At 44.6% G+C, this 11,529-nt stretch overlaps 1 protein-coding gene across 1 annotated transcript in view; it reads right to left on the minus strand.

The window, feature by feature from the left end:
- PCDH17 (protocadherin 17) overlaps window positions 1-10,817 on the minus strand; it is a 97,489-nt gene extending 86,672 nt beyond the window's left edge. The window contains exon 1 of the mRNA XM_004433605.3: window positions 5,848-10,817. Coding sequence (XP_004433662.1) covers window positions 5,848-8,418 — 2,571 coding nt within the window. The 5' untranslated portion in view covers window positions 8,419-10,817. The remainder of the gene's footprint in view (window positions 1-5,847) is intronic.
- Window positions 10,818-11,529: the final 712 nt, after the last annotated feature.

The following is an 11,529-nucleotide window of genomic DNA, read 5'->3' on the forward strand; positions in this document are numbered from 1 at the left end:
CATAAGGGAGTTAAGTTTTACTTCCTAACCGGCATGAGCCCAGTTCTAGTGGCTTCATCTTCCTCCTTTTGTGTCATCATCAGGCTCACAGCGCATATTCTCACAATGTCTCCAGCCGTCCTACCATCCTCCCAGAAGAATCAGAAACGAATGAGATTTTTTTTCCTCTTAATCTGCATAAACTCCAACCTATTGTCCACTGAAGGCCAACTGATCCTTAACTTCTTCTCTGCTCTACAATGACTGGTTCTACTCTAAGGAACTTCAAAATGTTTGAAGTTTTAAAACAGTAAAATCATCAAATTCCAACATATTTTCAAAGAAAAATAAAGGTTTGAGTTCATCCTTAAAAAGAGAATTGCCTTTGAACTAAAAAAGTATAAAAATGGGCTAATATTTGTGCTTGAGTATACACACATTATACTGAAAATACAGACATATATACATGTACGCACATACTTTAATTTTGCCAAGAAGTTTTATTGTTCACATTTTCATAAATATAGGCAGAGCCAACCTTCACTGCAATAAATGCATGTAAACCTTTATTAATCTTAAAAAACATAAAATAATTTCTTAATTTACTTTTATTTTTATAGATATATTTCTATTGCATTATACTACACAAGCAGCAATAACAGTGAAAAATTTGAAACCTAACAATGGTAGTGAAACACTATAAATTATAAATATTATATTTTTAAATAGTATTAAATAATTATCTGGAGATTTTGAAGGTTTCTTTTCTTTTAAAATATGTATATTTCTTAGTCCTTTAATACAGATGATATTTGAGATTATTTCAAGAATAATTAATATATTTTAACCTCATATGTAAACCTGTATCTATGCCCTGTAAAAAAGTGAATAATATGTATTATAACATCAACTTTATAGAGAAAAGTTTCTGGAAAATGTGTTTTTTTGTTTTTTTAATATTATTTTTTGGCCTGGCTTGATCAATATAGTCACAGGCGATAATGTTTTAGAACATGCAAATTTTTTTTTTACTAAAAAGTATGTTCAAGCAGTTGAGATAGAAATTTTAGGGCGTACTTTTCTACGATCTGATACCTTTCATGATCACACACAGCCTTAAATAACATGAAGATGTCAAGAATAAAATTCCAAAATCCTTCGTGTAGACTTTGTATGATAATACTTGTTGAAATAGAACTGACTCATAGAACTCAAGTAAAATTACAGAATTCACTCATGGAACTCAAGTAAAATTATAGAACTCAAGTAAAATTAAAAATTATCTTACTCCTACATTTTTAAAAGAATGATGAATTATCACCTCAGTGTAAGGATGATTAAAGTATTACCTAGCCCGTATTTTGAAAATTCTATTGAAAACTAAAAACTAATAGATAAAAAAGTTATTACTGTATGAGTAGTTATATCAACTAATATTAAAAATAAGATTCTCAAGTTTCTAGTTCACATAATAAAAATTATGCTCTTTGTGTTTTCATTAAAACATTCTCTATAAAATAGAGAATGCACACAGATTTACGTTGGGGCTGATTTTCATGGGTGCACACAAAACAGAATAAAAGTAACAATATGTTAAGAATGATGATAATTTGGATTTTAAACTCTTCTCCAAAGAAACTCAAAACACCTCAATGGCTGATGATCTTCTTAAGTTTATTTGTACTACTTTTAATGTACGGTAAAACAGAAAAAAATATTTTATGATTGTATACTTATGTTAATTTAAAGTAGGGATTAATCCTTCTATCTTCTAAAAATCTTTAAAAAAGAGACAAGTGTACAAGACACTCCTGGAGGCAGTAAGAAAGGGACATTCTCTTCCTACTCAGCCCACCATAACACCTATAAATAGAGATGTATATAAAGTTAATGGAAATGAATGCATGTAAGTAACCAAATTGTGCCATCTTAGAATAACATTGCAGAAAAATATCTTCAAAATTATAAACGAAGAAAGAAACTGTTCACACCCTTTGTACTTGTTCCTGAAGTCACTAACACACTAGAGTATGAAGTTTTGAAGACCATGATCTTGGGAACTCATCTGAGTCCCTATAGTCAAGAATCTCTTGTATTAGAGAAGTGGAAATAAAGGCAGACAGTGGATAGTGTTGCCCATAAAGATATTCTTTTTCTTTCACCTTTTCATTCTAAAATACTGATTTATTGTCTACACTATGATACTTTAGTCTTCTATGCCTCAATCTCATTTTTATATATTTTGGATTGAGTGTAAGTATTTACCATGTGTTTAATTCCCTTTTATTGAAAAGGCCATGCATGTATATAAAAAGGATTTTCTCTTCCAGCATAAAGAGTCTCAACTCAATCCTAATGTGAATCTTTTAAAATTGAACTGTAAAACACTGTGTAAGAATGTATTCCTTTAAAAAATTTATTTTGGTAGAACTTATTCTGCTGGCTCAATATATTTTCTTCTGTGACAGCATATTAAAATGACTTGTCGTCGTGCTACAAAAAAAAAAGCTGAAAACACAGATGTTCAAACAAGACTGGAAATTCTCCCACCAGTGAGAAGTCCCCAGCCTCTTTGCCTCTTCTCAGCCAGGCCTACATTGAAAACACCTGTTGAGCAGTTACCCTGAGATTTAACAAATAATTCTTGATAAGCCACGATTAGCAGTTACCTGTGACAATTAGTAATGATCTCTACTTGATTTTAGATTCTCATATTAACATATGAAATAACTCACATGGAAATTGCTCTTATGAAAAGTGCTTTTTATACATTTGTATAACAATCTATCTGCCTTACCTACCACAAAATCTGTTCTTATTTTTCAAAATCAGTTTCAAGCTTTAAAATGAATAAAATATTTCACTCTGACAATGCTGTGTTATGATTCGCACTACTAAGGATATTTTAATGATTATTCTATTGTTTAAAAACTTCATAGACTGACTTTACTTCTGCTGAGGACCTTGAGGACCTGAAATAAAATCTCTTCCCACAAACCACTCTTTCTACACCAGCTTACATGATTGTTCTGCATCCATATTCAACAGAAATACTCTTATGCCCAAGAACCTACAGATCTTAACTTTAGAATTTTAAACTCTGTGACCCACACAAAATCTTTTCATACTTAAATCTTAATTTGAGCTGAAACATGTCTCATAAATTCTAAAGTTTCTCAATTTCTTATCAACTCTCTTTACCAGTGTATCTCAAAACAATTATGAAATTCTTTTCATTCCATCAACAGAAATACACTGTGCACCTTCTAAACAGCACACAAGATGCTGGAAAATAAAGATACACCAGACCTAGTTGCTGCTAGTCCAAGTGCACTCTGTGGATTAAAATTCTTCCTTCAGATATACATGTGAGATTAATAGTGTGTTTCATCAGCAGGCTGTGTTAAACACACACAGTAATAAACGCACTTGAAACAAGATTATGGGATACCTGCACACTTTAATTTAAGCATGTCACTTCAGCACAAGTGTTTGCAGCACACTAGTTTAAAATGAAAGAATAAAGGACGGTCACTGTAGTCAATTTACTCAGTATTCCCTAATAAGTATTGAGAAAAACCTGATACATTTAAAAAGAAATTAACATATTAGGAATTTACAAAGTATCCCTTATAGGATTGCAAAAACTCAGTAGAAAAAAAAAAAAGAGCCTATTTTAACAAATTGTACTGAGGATATTTCCAGGGTAGGAGCAATATGGGAAATTGAGCCACTTTGGAAAAAATTTCAAGAACTTTAATTTTTTCTGTGTCTTTATAGCATAGATTAAGATTGTAGAAGAAAGGGAATGACAATGAAGTTTGTCCTTTGTTTTCTGTCTAAACTATTTCTCCATCTCTCTTCCCGGGTGTGTGTGCGATTTGCTTTAGCTCAAGTTTTACCGCTAATGAGAGGAATCATCATCCTCATCACCATCATCCCTTGAGCAATGACCAGCTTCAAGAACAGCATGGTGTAAATATGCACCCCTGTCCCTCAAAACCATCTGGATACTTCCATCCAAGACTGTTCCTCACTAATCTGACCAAGGAATCAGGCTTACTGAGAATTCTACTGCACCACCTTCATTTTTACGGGACCCTAAATAAGAATTCAACTCATAGCACTTGAACTGAAAGATTAAGCATTAACCCTCTGTGATGTCTCTGTAAGGGTCAATGGTAAAAAATATAAGAAAGGTATATAATATATGTGTACTTATAAAATGCCTGCAGAAGATCTATCGATATATATTTTCACATATCTCCCTCTAAAGAAATTGATTATCATAAATACCAGTTTTACACAGTCACTGAAAGACTTTCATAGAAACCACAATTTTTTTAAGGGAGGAATTTCTTGTTTAGTTTTATATAAACCTCAAAATAAAAATCATGATTATTGGTATAGAATAAACACTATAAAAAGTGGACTTTAATACTACAATTGATATTTTAGTATTCAGTAGCATGAAGTACAAGAGTCTGGTTTGCAAGGACATTATGCTATTATAAGAAAAATATTTTGCCAAGTTTTAGTATCTTTTACACTTACGTTAGAGAGGATAAGATTATGAAATTTTACTACTCTATTTTAATAATAAAACCATTACCGAGTCAAGTGTCTTTAAAAGGTATTTGCTTTTCAAAGCATTAAATGATGAACAAATTATTTTCATTTGCCCCAAACTAATCTTCCTCCCAAATGTCACTTTTAGTTCAACTCAATTTTGAATTTCAAGTACTGCTATTCCAGAGTAATTTGTAGCAACATGAATTCATAATAAGCAAGAATTCAGTTTTTCTGTGACACAACTCAATAGTGGATTAAAGAAACTAGGCAGTGACTAGACACAGTATGGTCACTTGCTGTTAGAATCCATGCCCATGCTAAGTCAGTTAGTTTTTTTCTTATACCAATAACTTTGAACTATACTGTCTAATATATATTAAATATCACTTAGATATACTGAAAACACACCGTAGGCAAACTAAATGCATCCTGGAATTCTGTTTGGCACAAATGCCTTTAGTGCAACTTTGCCTCCTGTTTTCAACAGCACAAAATTAGTCTGTGACCCTCTGATGTTCTCTGTTCATTCTTCAATGACTCCAAGAAACGGATCAGGAAAACCACAGGACAAAATAAATATAAACTTTTCCTAGATAGTTACTAGTCATTATCCAGAGCCTATATTTATTCAAACTTTTGGAAGATCTTCAGAGCACAGATTTCCAAAGCTTAAGCTACACAATGCATTACGCTGCAGTTTCAGCTGAAGAATAAACGAGATTCACGTCCTTTAAAACACTTTTTAAATATAAAGCTGACTTTTTTGGGGGTAAAAACTTAGCTCTAACTGATTTAGGCTCTGGAATTCTGACTGGTTGCTATGTTGTACTTCAAGTAGTTAACTTCTTAATATTTGGGTGTACATTTCTTTCATTTTTGGCATCAGGTTTGTAAAAATGAAATTAAAAACTTTTAGAGTGAGCTAACTAAAACAATTTTTTTTCTATTCTGAGAATCCTTTGTTATGGAAAGAAATGTAGACCAAGAAATAAAAATAAAGTAAAATAAACTTTGAATACTGAGCATTGCTAACATTTTTCAACCTATAAAAATAAACTTTAAAAATGCAACAAAAGTAGGACATTTACATCTTGTAGATTTTGGACCATTTACATGGGAGGGGTTATGTATAGAATATGTGGTACACACAGTGGCAAAGTGTAAACCATTTTCATTTAAAAAAAAATTTCCCCTCTCACTGCTGTTGGCCGTGTGGCTTGTCCTGTTTCAAAGGTTTCAGGACAGCTCCAAAACCAGCCATCAAGTGAAGTCCCAGTTATGCTAAAAGTCTCCTACCTGAATTATGGACATCCGAGTGGCCGGGGTCTCGCTCGCATTAGTCCCTTGTCCAGTGAAGCTGGTGTGGCAGCCCGCGTGCCCCTGAGGGACAGTCAGGTTGTTGGAGGCCGGTTTGAGATACATCACCTCCGACCGGGGCGAGCTGAGGGGCAGGCGGGTCTGGTAGTCGAAGTACATGGGGGAGGTGGCCAGGGAGGGGCTGCTCACCACGTTCATGACGTTCATGGCGTTCCTCTCCTCCACCTCGCTCTGCACCAGCATGATATCATTTTTGTTGATCTTCTTCTTCTTGCCCTTGCCCCCACCCAGCTGCGGGTGGCTGTACTCCGCGATGCGGCAGTTGTAAGTGCGGATCTCCTTGTTCTCGCGCTTGCACTTGACGGCGATGGTGATCATGGCCGCTAGGAGGATGATGGAGATAGTGCTGAGAGTCACGATGAGCGGCAGCGACATGTCCCAGTGGTGCTGCTCGCCGTTCACCCGGGGAACCCCCTCGGGCAGGGAGCCGCTCACCGAGCGGATGATGAGCTTGGCCACCGCGGACAGGGTGGGCTTGCCATGGTCAGTCACCTTCACTACCAGCTCCACCACAGGCGTCACGTCCTCCCAGAAAGGGTGCAACGTGCGGATCTCGCCGCTGGATGGATCGATTTCAAACAGGTGGTCGTCGTTACCGTCTACGATCTCATATGTGAGGCGTCCGCTCTCGCCGAAGTCGCTGTCAAGGGCGCGCACGGTGCTCACCAGGTAGCCCAGGCCAGCGTTGCGCGGTACCTGAAGCTCAGCCGTGTCGTTCTGCAGCGTGGGCAGCACGATCACCGGCGCGTTGTCATTCACGTCTAGTACTGTCACCCTCACAGTGGCGTTGCTCTCCAAATGCGCGGGCGCCCCCGAGTCTTTAGCAAGCACCTTGAACTCAAAAGCCTTGGTCTGCTCGTAGTTAAAGGAGCGCAGGGCGTAGATGGCCCCGTTAGTGGGGTTCACAGACACATAGGTGTAGATGGACACGTCGCCGATGTGCGAGGGCAGGATGGAGTAGGACACTGTGCCGTTTTGGCCCAAGTCGGGGTCCTGGGCCAGAACCGAGCCCAGATACTCTCCTGGGATGTTATTCTCGTGCACCTGCAGCACGTAGAGTCCCTTGGTGAAACGAGGCGGATTGTCATTCTCGTCCAGAATCTTGACGGCGAACGACTTGGTGGAGTTGAGTGGAGGTGAGCCCCCGTCCCGCGCCACGATTGTCACGTTATACTCGTCCTGTGTCTCGCGGTCCAGCGGGCGGTCAGTCACCACCGTGTAGAAGTTGTCATAGTTCTCCTCAAGCTTGAAGGGCACAGAACCTCCCGACCCGCCCAGACCGCCGCCGCCAGTTCCCCCTCCACCCAGGACCCGGCACTGCAGCTGTCCGTTCTTGCCGGAGTCGCGGTCAGTCACCCGCACCAGGGCGATGACGGTGCCGGGCGGGGCGGCCTCGCTCAGCGCCCCCTGGCGCACGGAGACGAAACCGATGGACGGCGCGTTGTCGTTGCGGTCGATGAGTTTGACAGTGACCTTACAGTGGGCCGGGATGGGGTTGGGTCCCAGGTCCCGGGCCTGCACGTCGATCTCCAGCATCCCATTCTCTTCATAGTCCAGGTTTCCCTTGACACGGATCAGGCCTGTCTTGGGGTCGATGGAGAAGAGCTCCCGCACGCGGTCGGGCACATAGCTGCTGAAGGAGTAGAGCACTTCGCCGTTGGGACCCTCGTCGGCGTCGGTGGCGTTCAGATCAATGACCACGGTGCCCAGCGGGGCGTTCTCGGGAAGCTCCACCAGGTAGGAGGGCGCCTCGAAGACCGGGCTGTTGTCGTTAGAGTCGATCACCTTCACATTGATCTGCACGGTGGCCGAGCGCGGCGGCTCGCCGCCATCCAGGGCGGTCAGCACCAGCGTGTGGTGGTTCTGCTGCTCGCGGTCCAGTGCCTTCTGGATAACCAGCTCTGGGAACTTGGTGCCGTCGCCACGGGACTTGACGTCCAGCGCGAAGAGGCCGTGGTCGTCGCGCGTGAGCAGATAGGTGCGGAGCCCGTTCTCGCCGGCGTCGGGGTCGTGAGCACTGGTGAGAGGGAAGCGGGTGCCGGGGGCCGCGTTCTCTGAGATGTCCATCTCAATCTGGTCCGAGGGGAAGGAGGGCGCATTGTCGTTAATGTCCTGGATCTCCACCTTGATCATGCAGATCTCCTTGTCGTTGGCGAACACCTCGAGGGACAGCTGGCACTTGGCGTTGTGGCGGCACAGGGACTCGCGGTCGATGCGCTGCTTGGTGTAGAGGAGCCCGCTGTCGGCGTCCACGTCCAGCAGGTACGGAGCCGAGTTCTCCAGCACCCGGTAGCTACCCGACTTGCTGCGCCCGCCGCCGCCACCGCCGCCGCGCTCTGCGGGTGGAAGCCCTGGCTGCAGTCGAGCATCCTTGCCGATGTTGCCGATCACTGTGCCGGCCCCTTGCTCCTCCGGCACGGAATAGTTGAGGTTTTTGAGCGTCAGGGCAGGGGCCCATAGGAGGAAACAGCAACAGATGGAAAGGTACATCCCAGACCGGTGGGGTGGGGGCAGGAGCCGGACTGGAGGGGCGAGCGGATGGGTGCGCGCCAGCCTGGAGCCCGGGCGCAGCGTGCGCGCGGGAGTCACAAGTCTTTGGGTCCTTCCTTAGCTCCGCTCCTGGGCTGCGGCACCGGGCGGTCTCTCCTTATTCCGCTCAAGTTCCCCGAACCTGTTGATCTACAGCATCCGCACTGGGCGAGAAGCAGCGGCGCAGCGGAGCTGCAGGGGCACGGAGCAAGGCGGCGGCTCCCTGCGGCTGGGGGCGAGCCTGGGGCTTTGTCTCTCCCGCCGGGACTTCGGGCGACTCAAACTTGAGCGATGAGGCCGGGGATAAGAAGGAAATCGCGCCTAGGAGGGATGATAATGAGCTAAAGAATCCGTTGGTTTTCCTCGCTCCCGCTAGGGCGCTGCAAATCCACTCCCGCCCGTAGCCTCTCGAATACTCTTCACATTGGGTGGGGGAGGGAGCGGGGAGGTGTGTCTCTAGGCAGATCGGAAAGTGAAATCCTTACTTGTTTCTCCTCTCCTGTGATGAAATTGATGGGGATGAGGAGCAACGAAGAGAGAGTCAGATATATTTGAAGCTTTCCCGGAGCCTTGTGAAATGTCTGCTTGCTTCGCGGGCTGGTCTGTTTTCAGGCAGTGTTTTGCTGCATTTAGAGATCTAATCTCGCATTGCTGGCTGAGGCAGCGGCGGCGGCGGACTGCATCTCCCAGCCAAGCGTATTTTTTTTTTTTTTTTCTCCTTTCCGAGCAGCCAAAGGGAGGGGAGGAAATGCAGCGCAAAGAACTAGTGTCCGGATTTGTAGTTTCCTCCCTCCGCCAGGCTCCTCCCTCTCTTCCTAGGAAAAGGCTCTCCCCCGAAGTCAAGAAAGCTACAGCCCGATCAGCGTATGCGGTGTGAGTCTATTGGGAGGGGGAAAATTTATAGCTATCTCTCCGCCTCTGCTCGTAGAGCACACACTCTGTGATTTCTCTACGCCAAGCTAGTAGCCGCCGCTACCATCCCATTCTCTCCCCGAGAGCAAGGACTTCTCTCGATGCAGTTTAATTCCAGTTTGCTTTTCTTCCCAGGCGAAAGGAAATCAACAGGCAACTCATGGTGGGATGTGCAGATTTGAAGCTGGAGGGGGAGGCGGAATAAAAAAGAAGGGGGAGCCACCCTCCCAGTCCTCGCACACACACTCTCCCTGTCTCTCGCTAGAAGGGAAACAGTCTCTGCATTCACAGGGCTGGGCTGTCAAGTGCCTCTCTTTTCTTTCTATTCAGCATCTCCTTCCAATGGCCCTGCCTCCCAGTCCTCTTCATCTAGAAAGGAAAACCTTGGCGAGGAATAAAAGTGGTGAATATTTGAAGCGAATAAAGTGCGGTTTCTCTTTTTCCTTCAATTTTTTTTAAAGTAGGAGGAGTGGGCTGGATAAAAGAAACACATCAAGGTTTGGCGTGATGCATTCTGCAGTCTCGCTCTCACAGTCTCTCTGGGCGACTCGGGGAGGGCAGGGGGTGAGGAGCTGCGGCCGCGGCGGTCCAGCCAGGGGACCCACCCCGGGGAGCTACCTGCGAGGGGATGTTAGGCACAGGTCTGTCTACACGTTATTTCGGGTTCTCCAGGCGCCTCGACATACGGGAATGACACATCCAGAAATGCAGGTGTTCCGATCTGCCCGATGAGTCAGAAGCAGCGGAACGAATCGTATTCACTCTCGCCTCACGGTCCTGCCTTCACAGATATTAGTTGCGGCTTCCTCCTAACGCTTTCTCTGACTCACTCTCTAGAAAGAAAAGCCAGATTCATGTTTTGGAGAAAAAGAAAAAGCAAGGGAAAGGGAAGCAGGGAAAGAGGAAGGTGGAGCTGAATCCAGCAGCACTTTTACTCTACCTCTGTTTGCCGGAGTCCGAGGCTCTGGAAAACAAGGCGTCTGTTTTGCTAGGTATATTTATTTATTTATTTATTTAAAAAAAAAAAAAACCTTTCCTTTTGGTTAAGGCGTGAGGAACCCCAAAATCTTTCAGAGTCTTGGAAAGAAAAGAAAACAATCAGGATTCCAGGGACTGTTCACAGCTTAGCCCCGCATCATAGTCCACGATGTTCCTGTCAATGCTCTCTATTCACAAAGTCTAGCACCGGTGTGCATAGTTAATTGTGCAGTCCGTTGTGGAGGGTTTTTTTTTTTTTTTCCTCCTTTTCTGTCACGGGTGGTCTCTTTCAATCTGGTGCCTGTGAGGATCAGCTCACAGCCTGCGAAAGACGTGCGGATTTCAAAGCAAGTAAATCCATCTCCCATCCGAGGAAATGAAAGGCGAAAATTCAATTCAACAGTTGGAGTAGCGTCTCCCCAGCCGCCCTCCGCCGCTGCCGCATCCGCGGGGCTCGCAGTCCCTGCTCTCTCCCCAGCGCCTCTTGCTGACTGACTCTATTCACCTCACGCCGCCGCTTAAACATTGATACTGATTCCCTGCCAGCCAATCCGCGTGAGGAGCAAGGCCCTGCCTCTTCGGCCCGCGCCCAATGGGAGGAGGAGAAGAAACCGGCGGGGGCGGAGCCAGAAGCGCCACTGCTTCAGAGTCATTGATTAGATCAGTTAGATGGGAGACCGGTGGTGCTAGCTGAGCCCAGCGCTCCGCTGTGCCGGAGGAGCCCAGAGCCTCGCCGCCGGGCTCCTAAGTGTTTAACTACCGGGAGGAGCTCCTCCGTCGTAATCCTCTGGAAAAGTGAGAATTAAAAGGAGAAAAAAGTTTGACAGCGATGTATTTATTTATTTATTTTTTGTCTGGTGTACACAGGAATCGGAATTGCAGCGTGCTTGCAAAATAACGTAGCTGCGGTCTTCCGGATGGGTTTCCGCACACACACACACACACAGGCACACACTGGCACCGTACACACACCCATGCCACGGGAGGCACAAATCTTCTGCCTGCTCCTGGACCCATCTGAATGAGATGCAGAGGGATGTGTATATGTGTGTGTGTGAGTGTGTGTGTTTCGGGGGGGGACAGTGATGTGTATTTCAGTCAGTGTGTGTGAATGCGAGGGCGCTCGCGCGCCCGCTTCTGCCCGCGCTGGTGCAAACACACCGCGAGCAACAGCAATCAATA

This window comes from Ceratotherium simum, chromosome 10 (genome assembly GCF_057802395.1).
Source record: "Ceratotherium simum simum isolate JZ-2026a chromosome 10, ASM5780239v1, whole genome shotgun sequence".
Taxonomy (NCBI): domain Eukaryota; kingdom Metazoa; phylum Chordata; class Mammalia; order Perissodactyla; family Rhinocerotidae; genus Ceratotherium; species Ceratotherium simum.